This window comes from Mycena indigotica (genome assembly GCF_014461135.1).
Source record: "Mycena indigotica strain 171206Taipei chromosome Unknown Mind.scaff0019, whole genome shotgun sequence".
In the NCBI taxonomy this organism is placed as follows: Eukaryota; Fungi; Basidiomycota; class Agaricomycetes; order Agaricales; family Mycenaceae; genus Mycena; species Mycena indigotica.
Genome location: NW_023503018.1, coordinates 624,573 through 642,409, shown reverse-complemented (window position 1 = coordinate 642,409; position 17,837 = coordinate 624,573). Strand labels below are relative to the sequence as shown.

The window sequence follows — 17,837 nt, the reverse complement described above, 5'->3', positions numbered from 1 at the left end:
GTGCGTTATTACTATTCAGCTCCTTGGTTTCTCTTAACTGCTTTCGTAGCTTCCGCCACAGCCCAACGGAACGAGAATCATGTACCCACTCGCCAGCCGCTCTCTTTTACTACAACTTCTCACTCGCTGCTCCCCACGACCATACGAAAGGCTGTCCGTCTTGTTCCTGCTTGCAAACGATGGAAGAAAATTGACAAGGAGGGGTTTGCCTTACCTGCGTGCTTCAGCAATTCGGAAATTCTCCTTGGTCGCCGCGCCTCAAGATATACTTCCTGCGAACGAAAAAAACCAGAACCTCGCTGTTTCAATGTTCCAAAGCTCTTCACGGAAGGCAATCCTGTATCCCCAGTCCAGCGCACCGACTGCAATTGTCGCGTCTGTCCCGTCCCGCCCTCAGCACAGCACGTGCCGTCACGCGTGACTCGTCACCTCATCCGACGACACAATAATACTCTTCAATGGCGCGTCCTGCGGCGCTATCGACCGGTGCTCGTGCTGCTACGATATACTCACATAGTGTCTATTTCTTTTGGCCCGTGCTAGTCGGGTTTAAAGCCTTCGCTGGACGCGTTTTTGTGGACTCCGGCGTGGGCTTGGTCGCGAAGCTGGGAATCTGCTGGGAGAGGGGATGTGGTCGTGGAGGGGGGGGTATATGGATGTGTTTGTGGTGCTTTTAGCGCCGCGGATTTTGTGAATGTAGCGTTTACAGTACTGAGTTCCTTCATGTAGAGTGTTTCTGTTTTAACAAACAATATAGTATCTGTCTTGAAGGCGGTCCGATGCCCGGCGTTCAGCGGAAAACTCGAGGAGGGCAACGTGTCAGTGGCCGGGCAGGATTTATGCTGGAGTACTTGCAGTGGGGAATTCTGCCCTAAATTCTATGGTCTCGGAACGCTTTAACAACGGCACTTTTTTCTTGCTGTTGCGTTAGACATATATTGAGTGGGTATGTAGACAGTTGCATACTATTGAATTACAGACAGTTTCGAAGGAAATTTGGACACCTGTAGCTGTAAGATCTAGGCAGTGCTTCTAGTGGCTGCTAGCACCCCCATTGCCTAGAAGGCTAGATCCTACTAGTCTAGCAACTGCTAGCAGAACTAGGCTAGATAGTGCTTACAAAGTCATCAAAAATCAGTATTGATACATCAAATTGATTAATATAACTAAGATATTACTATATATAGAAGTTTAACTCCTTTTCTTCAGGCCGATGATCCGGTATATAGTGAGGAAGGCCTGTATCAATTACTATCCTAATTGGGACAGGAATGATGTAGTATCATAGAGCCATCAAAAATTAGTGATGGCGATCAAAATTGGTACTACAGTGCACTGATAATGATAGATTCAAACAGGGAACAAGGACATTAAGGGTGAAGCTCCACCTAGTTGAAACTGGGACTTGATCTTCATATTTTGCATGGCATAAAAACAAAACCCAGTGAAAAATGTAGCTGGAAGTGACAAAAAATGTAGTCAGATATTGTTGTTTGAACTGACCGAGGACGGTCAAGATTCATGAAAAGGGGAGATAATGAGCCGTCAATATGACCACCATATGAAAAATAACATATGGACCCCATAAATTCATTTTCATGCACAATAGCTATGGAACATATGAAGAATCTCAGAATAAATGTTGCAAACCTTTGAATCAAATCTATATGCACCCAGCCACAAGATCTAGGCCTGCTAGGCCAGGGACTAGTCTAGACTCTGAACCGAACCAAGGTAACATGTCCATATTTGGCAAGTCTGACCCAGGACCTATATTAGAACCTTCCAGAAGCCTAAACTAGAACGTTCTAGAACCGGATCAGTGGATCAGGTCACATCATCACGTATTATGTAATTAATTTGAGAGTAGTATATAAGGAGGCCTGTAAAACCCTAGATTAATAGATTAGCCCCCCCTGGGTGTGCCTACTACCATTGTCACATCAGTCGGGTTTTGTCACACTTCACATATTGTCAGGTTAAGATAAACGTCAGGTTAGGTTAAGTGCAAGTGCAAGTGCTAGGAGAGTAGAGCCATATTGCTCCTCTCAAATTTCAACTCCTCACCCAACATCTGCTGTTTTCCAGTTCATCACAGTGAAAACTCCAATACAAGCTTATACAACATTCCAACTGTCAACTGATACTAACCAGAACATCTGAATCCGAGGGCCAGGTTCAGCCGTTTTCAGTCCAAAAATGCCAGTTCGGGGCTGGTCCGAACCGGTGTTCAGCGAAATCCCGTTTTGAACCGACCCGGCGTTCCGGCGTTCCGGCGTTCGGCCGAAAAGGGCCAAGAACCAGACCGAACCGGACTTGGTCATCACTAGATGCGTGACATCAGCAGCCGAGACCTCTGGTCTTGGTGGGTGTGGCATGGTCACGTGTATGGGTTTGATTGATTGATTGGTGGGTGGTAAGTCGCGTACTTAGATGGCTGTCTGTTCTGTAGCCAGGTATAGTGCTTGGAGGTGCACTGTGCGGGCTGAACCAAGGCCTGAATCCTGTACCTTTTTATGTTATTTGTAGCCAGCCTGGAAGAACGAGGCGGGTATTGCAGAGCCAGGCGACCGACTCAGTCCGGACCGGACATCCAACAGTTTTGCCGAGGGCCTGGTGCTAGTCCGGGCCGGGTCCCACAGTGACTGCGCCTCAAACGATGGTCGCCGGCATCAGCGAATCGTTGGCTGGTGTAACGCTAACTGGCCTGGCCAGCCGACACGCAGAGCGGGGATGATAAAGTACTTAGTATGACTGCTGCATTGTGCAGCATGTCGGGAATGCCTGCAGGCCACACGGTGTCACGGTCGGCCGTCAGATGGCTTATAAGCGGCCCTGGCGCTTGTAAGATGTCACCAGCCCCTTGGACTCTGACCGCGGTTTGGGGTTCTCCCTGGCGGTGGTCCAGAGCGTGTCGGCCCTTACTGCTGCGTCGGCCATCACTGCATCGGCCATTATCGGATCAGCCATTACCGGATCAGCCATTACTGCATCAGCCATTATTGCATCGGCCATTACTGCGTCGGCCTTTTGCACACGTGACGCTTGCAAGATTCGGAGTCGGTCCGACTCAAGCCACGGCTGCCTAAGTTCGGTCTGGCACTGGCATTGCTGCATATTGCAACCCACACCAGGGTGTCGGCGGCATTTGTTATTGTTAATGTCACAGCGTTACACTGTTTCAGAACACTGCTTACTCAGCAATTGTCTGAGTAACACTAACAGGCGGCGAACCAGCAGCATAGCACAGTCGGTCTACCAGCTGTCTGGATGGCATTGTAAGGGCAACCCTGGAGACTCCGACGAAAGCCTAGCAGGGGAGGATCCAAGACGTGAATAAAAGCTACAGGAAATACACGGAGGGACCGACCTAGCAGGGGAGGATCCAAAGAGAAGAAACTCTAAGGGTCTGCCTGCTAGGGCGCCAACTATATACTGGTCGTCCGTAACTGCCGACGTAGAGCGCAGAAAGCCTGAGCTGAGCGGCGTTGCAGGCTCTGTCCCAAGGTGATCGTTGGGAGGGTCTTGACGGATCAGTGATTGTGCGGGCGAAGGAGGCCGAGGACGAGGGTTGGGGTAGGTCGGAGCGTCCGAGGGGGCGCCGGTCGGATGTGCCTCGGATGCGCTCGGATGGTCTGAAGGAGGCCGAAGTGGGGGTTCCCCTGACAGGCATATGACTATGGTCAGGCCCAGTTTCAATGGGCCTTGAAGTTAACTTGAGCTTAGGTTGGACTTGCACCAACTCCAAGCCTCAAGACTGGTCTGGTGTGATGCGTGACATCAGGTATCAAAAGCTTTGGCTTGGGCTAGCACCGTCACGTGGGGGAGTTCAATGTTGAGTCGTGGTGATTATTTACTTGCTTGCTTGCTTGGTGTGTGGGGGGAGCTGGGGGGAGGGAATACTGACCCATTTCGATCAATTCAGCGGGCCTGTGACCCGTGACCGTTTGGCCGAAATGTCCACTTGCGGCCACAGGCCGAATTTCGCGTGACCTATTACCCGATTGGGAAGTTCGGCGCGCCGCAGGCGCCGAAAATTTCGAAATCTTCCCGATTAGGACAGTTTGGGACCAAAAGATTTGGCTGTGACCCGTGACCCGCCGAAATATTTCGGCCAAAAAATCCGATGTGACCGTGACCCGCCTAATTGAATGAAATAGGTCAGTATCCTACACTGATCTGGAAGTCGCAGGTATTGGCCCTTGTTGCGTCACTGCCTCCGCGTCTTCCGTCCACACTTAAAGGGCTCAGTGTGATGGGAAGGTCATCCCGGCAGTCCGACGCGGACACAGTGATTGCGCCGAACGCGAACTTCGCGGTGCCCGACCCCGACAGGCTGCTGGCGCAGTTGCGCTCACGCTGCCCGTCAATGCATCATATCATGATTGAGGTTCCGCTCCTGCAGCTGAGGTATTAGACCATGCCCATATGCACATCTCTTTGTAAAAATCCACGAGGCTCTTCAGTGCTGATCTCAGTGGATCACTGGGCATTGGAGTGAAGGAGACAGATGATGGTGTCCGACTCGGACACAGACAGGCTACGTGTGGAGCTAGCTCCGCCGCTGGTATCTGTCGCCGCACGCGGGGACCATTGATGCATCCACACATTAATTTGGCAATTAAGCAGCTCAAGGCACATAAGACGCTCTCCCGGGGCTAACGAACAGCGTCCCTGGCAGGAGACGAGATGCAGGACCCGGGACCAGTCCGGTGCCCCACCGACGTCAACAAAACGGTACGCAGGTGGGTCCCCATCCGCGACGCACCTGCCGGCGGGCTGAGGAGTGCGCCGCGCCGCGCGGACGGCATGTCCGTGATCCCGCAGAACATGGGCCGCGCGGGATAGATGCTTGAGGGTCGAATGCAGATGCAGTATGGTGGAACACACTGTCGGTTGATCAGTGCTTTCAGAAGACCGATAAGGTGGAAGAGCACACTGAGCATTGGAGAAGTATACAGTGCGGCTTCTCCGAGGTCAATCTGCTGCGCGCATCATTTGGAGGCGCTAATGGACAGCGTTGTTGCCCACGGGCTGCATCGCATGAATACCGGTGCAGAGTGGAGGAATAAAGATAGCGCACTGCTTGCGCAAACAGCCCATGTCCGTGTTGTTGCTCCACCGCTCCAGAACATCTTGATGAAGACGCCAATGACGTCAGGGCAGCTCGAACACGCCTCCGAGTTAGGATGCTCTTCAGCGGCGCGTCGTCGAGTTGATGTCGATGCGCCGGTCGGCAGCTAAGATCGTCGTGGGGAAGCTGACGCGGCCGCAGCGATAGCATCCACGGCCCGGCCACAGTTGGGCATAAGCCAACCGCAAGCGCGGCGGCCACCAATCCGCGAATCGGAGTAGCCTGGCAGGCGCCTGGTGTGATATTGTGTCAGGTGTACGGATTATCCTCCATAGCGCTGAGGCGGATGGCAAGCAGCACCACGGGGGCACGATCGTCTCCGGATGGCCAGCGCCAGACCCGTTAGCGTGAGCTTTCAAGTTGCGTCGACGTTTGATTTGCCAAGTCCGGACCCACAGAGTCGGAATCGATGCGCCGGTGTAAGTCCTGTGTTAGCAATTTCGTCTCAGCGGAGAGTCTCAATACAGATTTAGACTCTCGAATAAGTTGGCATCCAGAGAAGGAGTTGTTGGGGCATGTGTATCGGCTAGTGTTGCGTAGATCTGCCCCTGAGGCTGGCATTTTGCATCGAGACGAGTTAATTCGTGTCCTCGACAGTGCTGTTGCACACACGCTGCATAGTTATTAGTATAAATACCGGACCGGAGTGGAGGAACAAATCCGAAGATGACCACTCTCCAGCGGCAGGTCCATATGCTGGAAGATGATGATCATTGTCGATGTGCGCAAGATGGTGCTGACCGAGTTGGGCGTCAGGAAGCTGAGGTGGCTGCGGCGCGGGGCATCAAAGGACTGCCAGTGGTTGGGCACAAGCCAAGGTCCAAGCTTGCAGCGCGGAGGAGAATCCAGTATGGCCCAGACCACATTTTGCATACCGCGGGCAGCGGTCCAAGTTCGGTTGGGAAATCCGAGGCAGTTGCTAGTATTCCTGCTCGGGTAGAGCATACGGTCGATTTGATGACTGGTGTCTGAAGACAGAGAATAAGCTAGGATAAGAGTGGGCTTGTAAAAAAGGTGCGCGCTCGGTCAGTGATGTCGGGAAAGCGAGGACAGCGTAACACGCCAGGCAAAGATCTCCAGCAGCACAGTGTCGCCACAGATTTAGACTCCCGGAGAAGTTGGCGACTGGAGAAGGGGTGGTTGGCGCATGCGTATCGGTTAGTGTTGCCGTAGCATTGCGCCAGCTGGCGCCGCAGGTGTGCTGCAAAGGCTGGCATTGTGCGTCGAGATGGGCGTCAGGAACAAAAAGGGAGGCGATTGCGTAAGATGTGACTGGGCGATCACATCATGATTAGCTCCGCGCCGGGCACGCCGATTGGCTGGGCACACGTGTGCGCTGTCAATATGTGGCAGCGCTTTCCTCTCTTCACTTCCAGCTTGGCTGCAACTGGTCGCTCCATGTTTCCGAACGAACTCTTTCACGACGTGCTCAAAGATGTGTCGCCCGCCCAGCTCAAGCTCGTCGCTCTTGCTTCTCGTCGCCTGCGCCTGCTTGCCCGCCCATTCCTCTACAGCAAGCTTGCCGTGAAGCCATATGCGCCCGGAGGAGGAGCGCATTGCCTGGTCAGGCGGCGCCATCCTTAAGCTCCCACCTGCTCATGAGGTGGTGGATGCCATCGCAAAACTGGCCTTCTTCATGTCCCCCCGCCATTGCGCCCGTATGTGCACTGCATCAATGTCGCCTGGGAGGAAGTGAATGGCTTCGCCGAAAAGAAGCAGAGACGCAGTATTCAACGATGTAGCCGGCACGCACACCATCTGTGACGTGCTATTCGCCGGCATCTCCAAGTTCGTTAACCTACGCAAATTCTATGGCCACAGTCTCATATTCACGCTCTCTGCGCTCGCCAACCTTGCGCAGGTCCGCGGCCCGATTGAGCTGGATCTCTTTGCCTGTTCTGTGGACTCCGAGATCCAGGCATTCCTTCGTGCCGCTATTAACGCACTCGACATCCGTATCCGTGTCTCAAGCGTCAAAGTCGCCACCTCGGCAGCATACAGTCCCACGTGCACGCTCTCAGAATGGTTCGCGCTCTTTGAGCCCATCACACTCTCCGCGGTCAGCCTGGACATGGATCAACCAGTGGAAGGGCTTACGAGTGTGCTACCTCACGTAAAACACCTGGCGCTTAGACTCTCCGAGGGCTGCGGCGCGTTGCTAACCTACTCTGGCTGTGTGCAGCTGCAAGCGGCCTTTCCCGCAGTTGAGCAGCTTAGTGTCGAGGCGGCACTCTATGTGGACGATCCGGGGCTGCCGTGGGATGGCCCTAACGGCGGCGAACCGTTGTTTCCCGCTGTATTCAAGCTCACGACCACGTATGAAGCCAGTGAAGCTTTACCCCTCCTCCTGCGGATTGCACCGTCTATCCACACATTGCATGTCGAAAACGCTGATGCCACAAGCTTAGTGTCCGTGCTGCAGCGCAATAGGCAGTGCATCCCCGTGACAATCACGACACTCACCCTCGAATGCGACTCGGAGGACGGCGATCTTGCCGTGTGGGGGGCGCGGTCTTTGCACATTTTCCGCACCTGCATACCCTCGACTTCACCGTAACGATGCTGTCCGGACGCGTGCCCGCCGTAAGTGAATGTCTCCTAAGTGTCGTCATCCGAACTGTGCCCATACCCTACTCAATACTATCACAGCCTGCCGCCTTCCTCACGGGCTTCCCGGCTAGTCTTCCCTTGGGTTTGCAGCGGCTCGAAGTCAAGTACTCGGACACGAGTATGTTCTCTCGCCGTGGCCCCGGAGCGGTTCCTCGTCCGACACCTTGGTGATGCAGACAGGACAAGTGCTACGGAGGCAGCTGCTTCGCCGTTGCCCCAATCTGAGCTGGATTTCGATACTTGCACCACCCTTCCATCTCAACCTCCAGTGGACAAAGGACGCATAATCATGATATAGACACATACGAATTGAGCACACCAGATCACAAAAGATATTCAATATTGATAAACGAGAGAATGAGTGGCATTTGTATTCTTCCTTACTTGAGCTGATCTTGTGGTCAAAGGAAAGATAGGGGTGATATTGCACCGAGTCAAAGGATGCCCTGATCCAGCGGCGGGGCGACCATACGTCTCCTACACCAACATCATTAGTGCATTATCCACCTCATCATTGGATAGAGAAATACGCACCGGCTCCTGCGGGTGGTTACCCAACACAGCCTCGATCCGCGCCAACACCGCAGCATCCAGCTTGGGCAGGACCTCAAGCGCGCCGAGGTTCGCCTCGAGCTGTGCGACGGAGGACACGCCGAGGATGACTGTGGAAGTGTGGCGGTGCGCCGCAACCCACGCGAGCGCCAGCGGGTTCCGCCCAGAGTTCAGCAAGTCGGGGAGAAACGACGCACCCGCAGCAATTTGGCTGAGGAGACGCACTTTCCAAAGCAGCTCTTCGCCCTGGGGACCCTCCGTCGCCCCGGAACATGGGCACGGTGGCGGCGCGCGTGCCGTCTGGGATGCCGTCGTTGTACTAGCAAAGTTAGTTTACGTGTTAGAGGGTTGAGGAGGATATACCTTCCCCGTCAGCAGTCCGCCCTGCAGTGCAGAGAATGCGGTTGTGCCCAGGCCGTACTTGGCGTACAAAGGGCTACAAAGTCAGCATTAGCTACTGCTGAAGTTTGATGGTTGCCCACGCACGCGTATTCCTTCTCCGGACGTTCGCGGTGGAACATGCTATCGTCTCCTCAGCATTATTTCGAAGGAAGAAAGAAGATGGCGCAGACTTGTGCTTGCACTGCTCCGATCGGGCGCGATGAGGTTTAAGCGCGTGGCAACATCTGTGCTGCGGGTAAGCGACGGGAGGTCTCGGGAGAGGTACACGCTCACGATGCGGCTCCTCGATCTGGTGCGCCTCCACTGGGAGGTGCCCCAGTAGAAAGCCTGCGTGTGAATCTTAGTGGATATGGATAGACAAAATCCACCACTCACCCAGCCCTGGTCGATAACATAGTTAAATGCGCGGACGATCTCCTCCATCGGAACTAGCCTGCGTCCAGTTGACCTCCTTATGGCGAATGTAAGAAACCCACCGGTGGTATCGCAACGATGCGCGAAGATGACGTCGACATAGTCCATCTGGAGCCGTCGCAAAACAAGCCTTCGTGCCCTCGATAACGCTGTTGCCAGTCAGAGTTGTAGGAAGGAAAGGAAGGTGGCGCACTGTTTGTGCGACAGCCCCGTGTCGTTCGGGCCCGTGCCTGGCTCGTGGCTCCAGAATATCTTGGTTGAGATGACGAGGTCCGTGCGGCGCCAGCCAAGTTCTTTGATAGCGTGTCCCCTGATTTTGCTGGAGTCAGAGAAAGCGTGGTCAGAAGGGAATCTCAGGGAACGCACATTTCGCGCTCAGCCGCACCTTTCTGGTAGTCCTCCGCGGTGTCGAACATGTTGATCCCATTCTCGAAGGCGGCCTGCATGATGTCCTTGACGCTCTCGCCGACGACGGAGCCTCCGAGGGTGAGCCCTGTCGAGAGCTCAGCTAAAGCCAATGGGGAATGCGCAAAGACGGACAGCCGCCGAGAGAGAAGAGCGGCACGCGCAGACCGCTGGGGCCCAACCGGCGGAAGGGCATCGCTTTTGCGTCGAAGACGGGGACTGGAGAGGACATGGGGGCAGGTGGAGAGGAGTGGAATGGGAATCGATTGCAGCGTCGGCGAACGGGCCGGTGGTGTCTGCGGAAGGCGGAGCGCCGTCGGTGGGGGCAGTAGACCTATTAGTGAAATGAGCGATTGGCTCTGCGTGATGAGCAAGACATGGGTAACGCACCGTGAAAAACTTGAACACGCGTAGCGACTATCAGGACCCAGTTACGCGGACGAAATAGCACACGCACCTTGTCCCCGCCTTCGGTTGTGCCCTGCTGCTTGCCATCCGGGCCGTCCGCGGCTGATTTCACGCCGCTTGTTTCCGCCCAGTAGAGGCCGCCACCCTGGGTGTCAGACTCGCCAGCGAAAAGTGAGGGATTACTGGGGAGTAGATCAGCGAAATAGAGACTGAATGCACAACACGCACCTCAAGCCACGCCAAATCGACCGTCGCAGCCCATCCCTGCTCCTACTCGCGCTGTGGCTCAAGCATAGCATTCGTGCCGCGCTCCGACCAGGGGCGGGACCGTCTCCCGCGCGCACATGGAAGGAGAAGACAAGGCGTGGCTGCTTACGTGGCACTGGCGATCGGCATCAGGTCCGGGCTCGGCGGCCGTGACATCAATCTCTGGTTTCTTTCCTCCGCTCCACGACGACGATGCGCTTGCACGACGATACCTAGCGCACCCTGCGGGCCCACCCCTTGCAGCTGGGGCAATGAGCAACATTTGGGTTATAGCCCAGAGGGGCAATGCACAACATATGGGCTATGCATATATTTTGATATATTATATTAAGGGAACATGATATGACTAATATAAGATCATATATAGGAGGGTAAATCACCATTTCTTCAGGCCGAAGACTCGGTATGTAATATTATGGGCTTAGTGTAGCACAAAAAGAGAATCAATATTAAATCAAGTGGGGGTGATGTAAGATCACACAGGCATCAAAATCAGTGATCTCTTAGGAAAATGGTTCCACAATCAATATACTACATTAGGAACACTGATCCCATCACCATTCACCTGACATAAGACACTAAAATAGTCAAAAGAGATAAAAGTTAATAAAGAAATACTTGCGACAGAGAAAACTGGGTTATATCCCATATGTTGTGCATTGCCCCTTTGGGCTATAACCCAGATGTTGCACATTGCACTAGGGGTTCCAGCTGGCGGGCCACTCCGCGCACGAACGACAATCCGAGGCCCAATTTCTCTGGTGCATTTCTACTCCAGACATCGCCCTGCTCGTTCTCATAACTCGGGCCGGCAGTGCGTCCAGGACTATGGTCGAATGCCACTCCCCGTGCTCGTCAGCTTTCTTGCTCCACCCGCTTTGCCCCGCCGCCGCCGCCGTTGCTGGCCGTTGCTGCGCTGCATCTACAAGTTTGCCACCCCCCACGGCTCTTCCTTCGCCTTAGAAATCCAGCCCTCGGCCCGGTCCATATATCCCCTGGTGTGTAGCTCCCGGTCGCGCGTTCGCCTCGCGGACCGGCTCTTGCGCGACACGTCCAACGACACCTGGCCCGCGCTTTTGCTTCCTTGCCGCCAGTATCTTGACGCCCACGACAATTGTACTTAACGCGCTGAATCTACGGATCCTCTAGTTTGTCGTCCACTCAACGTGCACTTACCAGCAAGCTCTTCCGCACTGAGCTGTCCCCCCGCATGACTGTGTTTTCGGCAACGGTCATTTGATGCTTGTCATATCTATTCGACAACATGCTGGAATGCCCTGTCGTCTTACCAATCAAAGAAATATTATCGAGTTAGGCATGCACGAGTCCAAACACATGTCCGAGTCGGCGATAGATTCAATCGCTGGTCCACTGCAAGTCCAGGAATGACCCACGGATAACTATCTGCCGTAGACCGCCACACCCTTTCAGTAGTTCTGCCTGGAGCTCATCCGCGCTTGGAAGACGGCTCAATCCCACTCTTCCCGTTTGCCCCCCGGGAAGGACAGCCCTTGAGGACCAAATATGGACACGGAGACTTTCGAGAGTGGGCGGAAGGATGGTCGATAGGCTGGCGAGGAAGTGAGGGGCCTGGAGAACGGTGTTGATAGGATCAAGGCCGCAGATAACAGGACAGAATTCACCTCGCTTGGCCGAGAATCACCGCTGGACTCTTTGACACGGAAATCGAGGGTGCGCAGGTTCGGGAAGAAGGCAAGGATCCCGGACCAAAGGGAGTAATTGCCATTATCCGACTGCAATGCTACGTTAGTTATCGTGGGCGGAATATACCTCTCGATGCGCTGGAGCGTAAACAGCAGTCTCCCGGCAGCTTCATTCCAAATCTTCAGTTTGTTCACAAATGGTGTGCATGGGAGAACTGCAGGCAACACTTTGCAGGCTGTGGTCAGCTCGCGCACACACGGAAGCACACAAGCTGGCTCGCTCGCGGCCATCTCTGTGTTATAAGGCCCATCGATGACCTGAACGCACAGCTGTTCGAGTCCCGGGAAGGTGCGCGGCAGCTGCTCGATGCCAGAGTGGGTTAACACCAATGAATTCTGGATCCGCAATACAAGATGTCGCACCCGGGAACACGACATCTTCGCGCGACAACCTGGCAAGGCTGAGCAGACGCTTGTCAATGCACCAAGTGAACTTGACCAGCATGGCAAGATCGAGGATGTGAATCCATGACCAGAGATCCCCTTCTGGCTCCGAATCTCCAATCGCAAATCGGAAAACCAACTCAGAGACGGGAAGTCGGATATCGAGTGCACAGGAAGCTGCAGGAAACGCACCAGCGGCACCACTCTTCCACCACATCATTCTCTCGTCCCGCGGCCGCTCGCTCACCTCCTGAACTAGGCTTGACGGAGCAACGCCCTTGCACGAACAGTATATACCACCAGCCACGGTATGGCTTGCCAAAGCGGTCCCCACCCGGGCCGTCGCGGGTCAGGAGAACATCTGTCCAATGAGCCCAGGACCCTGCGCGGAGCGGAGCTAGGGGGAACGACCCCGAGCGAGTCGAGCGGGGCATCAGGACGGTGCAGGCCTTCGCGTTGAGGGTTAGGGTCACGCTGGCAGACGGCCTTCTTCGCGGTGGGTCCCTCCGCTGTGTCGGCTGTGCGTGCGCGGGACTTATCTGCGGAGGTGTAGCTGAGCAAGCGGCACCACCCCGACGTGCCCGGCCACCAGTCGACGCCGACGTTCCACGAGGTTGCGGAGGCGTATAATGTCCTTCGACGCCGGCGTTCCACGAGGTTGCGGAGGCGTATAATGTCCTGCGGGGACGCGGTACTAGGTGTGCCGCATACGGTTGATTTCGTGTGCTTCACAGAACTGAGGAGACTGTGACAGACGCGCATATGACAACACGCTTCCGTGTGAGAAGTGGACGCACTTGAAGGCACTGATAACTTGGAGGATTCCGATTCAATAGTTTACAGAATATTTTCCACTAGAAGGACTACCAATCATTGTCATATTTCCCTGGGGCGCCCGCTGAGCGACGCTCCGCAAGCATTTTATCCACGCGCTCCCAGAACCCCGCACTAGTCGCGCCGCCTGTCCACTCATCCTGCCACTCCGGCCAGCCGATCCCCTGGTGGACCAGGAGGCACGCAGGGTGCTCTATGAGGCGTTCGTCGAGCGGCACCTTCCCAACGCTGGGTAGGACAGGACGAATACATTCAACCGCCGATGTGGATCCGACAGCACGTCCAGCAACATGTCGAGCGGTGGGGCGTCCCTCTGCAGAATGTCGTGGTACCACTCCTTTGTATCGATGGCGAGATGCGTCAGCGCACGGAGCGCCAGAAGCGGCGGCCAGACTTGCGGCCAGCGGTGGTAGAACGACAGGTGGAGGTGTGTGATGCGCGTGAGCGGGAGAGGTCGGGAGATGCGGTCATCATGTAGAGCGAGAGCAGGTTCGTGGTGAGCCGCCGGAGGTTGGGCAGAGTTCCGAGCACGTCTGCCGTGCTAAATATGAGACCACGCGGTAGAATGACAACATCTTGGAGGTGGGGGCAGGAGTTCAGAATACTGTTAGTCTCAGACGAGGAGAGCTCTCCGTCGAGACGCAGACCGGTCGACTGCGCGATGAATGCCTGCCGGCGGGGGGTCTTCGATGAGCGCCCTGAAGGCAGACGGCGACAAGACTGGGAATGGTGTATTGAGAGTCGGACCAGCCTCCGGATCCCGAAGACTCAAGACGTTGTACAGCAGCGGCTCCACACTGGCGGCCACAGCTGGTCAGCGAGAGAAACGGACCAAAGTACGCATTGCCGGACGCACCACTCTTTCACCCACCACGCTACGCGCATCAACACTGGGATGCCCCGCGGCCGCTGCAGCGCCGCCTCGGAAGATGTGCAGCTCGATCTCGCGGGGGAAGGGCGGGTCGTCCATGAGAGTGAGAAGCAAGATGCGGGGATGAGTCAGCTGGCGACCGCGGGAATCAATCAACTGGAAGCGCCAGTGTTCCGCAAAATGCTGTATAACATCGCTGCAAGTGCCTACCAGCGAAAGACGCGACGCCGATGCGGGACAACGCTGTTGGCAGCCAGATGCCAGCGCATAGTGGACGACGCAGAGGATCGGTCGAATAACGGCGACTGCACCATTCTTGGGGGGAAAATTGGCAATATGTTGATTAGTAGTGCACGGATACAACAACGTCTATTACACTGACAATGGGTGAGCCCCAATTACTAGTATCAAGTGCACAACACACCTTGTCCCTCTGCACACGACAACCATGAGACCCGCCGAGACGGGTCAAGGAAGATAAAAAATTGTGCCACGACGACGGACAAATACGATGTACAAGGAGCCGCGTGCGCTGGCGCCCACCCGCCAGCCACATTTTATTTTTGAAGCGCCTGATCCCATGTCCATCCTGCCTCGAAAGCAGGCTGTTCCTTCCTCGACACCAGCGCGGGCCACCGAGGGCAGAATCGCAAGGTCGGCTCAGACCGTGTGGGGGGAAAGTGGGCGGAAAAGAAGGGCGATGACCCGTGTTTGGCGGGCGGCGCACGGACCATGCTGATGCACGTGCACAGGGAGCCATCAAATTCATGTCCGTGGACACGTTGGCCGTGAAGGTTTTTGGGCACCATTGTAGTCCTTTGAGCGCAGAATGCTGCACTGTGTCCTCCGATACCCGACTGTATTAAGCTGGAGAAGGAGCTTGAGAGCAAGACCTGTCTTTCAAGTTGAGCGCAGTGGCTTGGCATCCCAGTCGGCTGTCACACGCTCAGTGACGCTCTCACGCGGCAACCATTTCTCTCCTAACAACCGTGTTGCCCAACGAGCTCCTCCTCGACGTCTTCCGACGAGCGTCAAGGGATGACCTGCACAATGTCGCCCGTGCATCGCGGCGCTTCTGCTCTTTGGCTCGCACACTCCTACTCACCAACCTCTCGTTCCTGCCCTATACCTTTGACGACGGAGCAAACGCAGCAGTTGGAGGATAAACTGGGACTGTTTGGGTCGAATAGCGTGGCGCTGTACGTCAAGTGCATCTCTGTCAACCTGCTTAGCTGCTACTCTGGGTATTCGTACAAATTCAGCGATGTCAGGTTCAGCGACGAGGACGAGATTCATTCTATGCTCCATAGCGTACTCACGACACTCCCCGCCTCGGCAATCTTCGCTACTTCAAGGCTGAACAGATAGAATTCACGACCGCGGCGCTTGGTGCGCTCGCCCAGCTACAATCACTCGAGACATTGTTCCTCATCAACTGTGCAATCCCCCCTTCTCTCGCCAGCTCTATGTTCCTCCAGAAAATATCCATCAGCAGCTTGATACTCGCCGACTGCAGCGAACCGAGCTCCTGGCTGAACCTTGTAGCCTCAGCGCGTTTGCGCGCTGCAGATACGATGGGAAGCAGCAGCGCCAAGTCTGGCATTACACTGCCAGGGCGGAATTGCCGTACTCCCGATATTCCTGAATACCACCCACCTCACAATTAGTATCAGAGGCTCGGAGACCAGTGAACTCGCCACCTTGCTCAACACCGCCTTTCCTAGGCTGGAGTCCCTGATACTCACGACCGACAACATTCCCTCCCCGGTAGCCCCTCCGGACCGCGATTTGCCATGCACATTCCGTACTTTGACACAGTTACAAGCCACGCTTGAGCTGGCATTGCTTATCCTTCCGCTGGCCAACATTGACAAGCTCACGCTACTGGGACCCGATCGCCAGCCCTGCTGCTCGCCCTTGCTGCCCTTCCTACGCCGCACTTGGAGCAGTCACGGATCTGACGCTTGCAGTGCTAGAGGGGTGCGACACTAGCAGCAAGCTGGCATCCATAGCCAGCTACTTCCCTGCATTGGATCTTTTGAATGTCCACCTCGCATTTCACTATGGAGACGAATATGTACACTCGGTGGGTGCCTGCGATATCGACAAGTACAGTATGAGGGGTGACGAAATCAGTGGGACTGGGACTGGGCCACCCCAAACCAGTCCTACTGATCGAGTCCAATCCCACTGATCAGCCCTTAAGCAAGGGTGATCAGTGGGATTGATGCACTCGACGCATGCTTCCTATGACCTCGGGAATCAGCTCAGGATCAATTCACGAGCTGCGCAGCAGGCCTCCGCGGCAGCGTGGGGTCCGGGTGGAAAACCCCGGCCGCGCCGTAACTACGTGATAAAAAGCTCCAGAGCACCTAGGAAAGTGAGAGAGGGGAGGAGGGAAGAGAAGAGTGCTCCGCAGCAGCGGCCCCCCCGGCGAGCAGAGGCCCCCGGCAGGGTGGGTCCAGGGCAAGGCCCTCGTCCTCTCTATCGTTAACGTTTTCTTGTTTGCTGAGGCTCTCCAAATCCCCGTTAGATCCAACGACAACTGGGAAGGGAGCCTAACCCGGGAGCATTGCGCTGCTCGAACGCTCGCATGTCCCACGACAACAACTCGGACTACGGAAGCACATTCGTAGAGCAGCTTTGAGCTGATTAATCTCACAAAACTATGGATTGCACGCGCTAATGTCCTCCCCCTTACACTTCATGTGACAGCCTTTCTTGATTACGGCGCAGACATTACTCCCGCTGGTATCTCGCTGGCGAGACGTCTCACTAAGCGTGCCAATGGAGACGCTGGCCCAGCTGTTTTTGGCTGGATCACAATTTCCAATGCTACAGCGTCTTTCGATTGCGGCGTCCGAGGGTGACTGGGAGTTGAAACGACTGCGAATCCTGGACGCACCTGAACTGCGATCCCTACAAATACTCTCAGTGGAGATCATTGCGCTGCATCCCTCCAAGGCGCCATTTGCACAGCTAACAACCTTGTACTTCAAACGCCTCGCTGGAGTCTCTGCTGCCTTGGACATCTTGAAGCACAGCAGCAGCCTTCAACAATTCTAGCCTGGTAATCACAATGGCTTTGTCTAGGAAAATTGTCTGACTTTGACCTCAGAGCGACGAACATCTAGTATGTAGTGCTTTTGAAGTTTTCTCGTTTAACCCTCCAAAGGCGCCGGCAATTATGACATGTAGATCACGCTTATCGAGATGGATTTCTGTATGGACGGCGCCATCCTTTCCCATTCGAAACTTCTGCTAAGCGTCAAACAGGACACCCCGACATACTCAAAATACGCGGAGATTATTGCCAGTGCGTCTACTTAACCTGCTGCTTGTACCCCACTGACCGCGCCCAGCATTGTGCGTCTGCGTCGAGCAGACCTCATCAGAGTCATCTGCCTCCATGGATGACTTCCCGCACGCATTGTGGTAGTGTCTCATGGCCGCCACGTCGCCACCACGGTCACGCGCAATTCACGGGTCGCGCTTATCGGGCGATAACAGCCACCTCTCATTTACTCGACATCTCAATTCCTATCTCCTTCCTACTCCACAACTATCTCAAAATATCCGAACTCGAAGCTGCCGCTGGACGCACAGAGCTAGTCGGACTGGGTATAAGACTTGGCTTGGTCCCCCAACGTCTTCGCTGAGGGCAGCAGCGCGATTCCCATTCATCAAAGTCCAAAAATGGTTCTGTGTGGACATGTGGTCAGTGTAGAGCCAGGATCTCTTACACATGGCCAATTTAGTTTTATTTCATTTGTTTGTACCCCTTCCGATCACATAGTTACGGTCTCAGATTCGGATAGGAGAATCTTATCTT

At 55.0% G+C, this 17,837-nt stretch overlaps 1 protein-coding gene across 1 annotated transcript; it reads right to left on the bottom strand.

Moving 5' to 3' along the window:
• Positions 1-8,221: 8,221 nt before the first annotated feature.
• MIND_01425200 (Aldo-ket-red domain-containing protein) lies at positions 8,222-14,104 on the bottom strand (the record flags this gene model as incomplete). Its single annotated transcript, XM_037370634.1, has 19 exons — positions 8,222-8,596; positions 8,660-8,732; positions 8,783-8,825; positions 8,869-9,025; positions 9,074-9,131; positions 9,175-9,261; positions 9,306-9,422; positions 9,479-9,851; positions 9,908-10,107; positions 10,154-10,204; positions 11,616-11,782; positions 11,836-12,147; positions 12,185-12,550; positions 12,598-13,045; positions 13,098-13,106; positions 13,168-13,445; positions 13,504-13,738; positions 13,782-13,944; positions 14,002-14,104. 19 exons carry the CDS (start codon positions 14,102-14,104, stop codon positions 8,222-8,224), a joined length of 3,615 nt encoding a protein of 1,204 aa, XP_037213015.1.
• Positions 14,105-17,837: the final 3,733 nt, after the last annotated feature.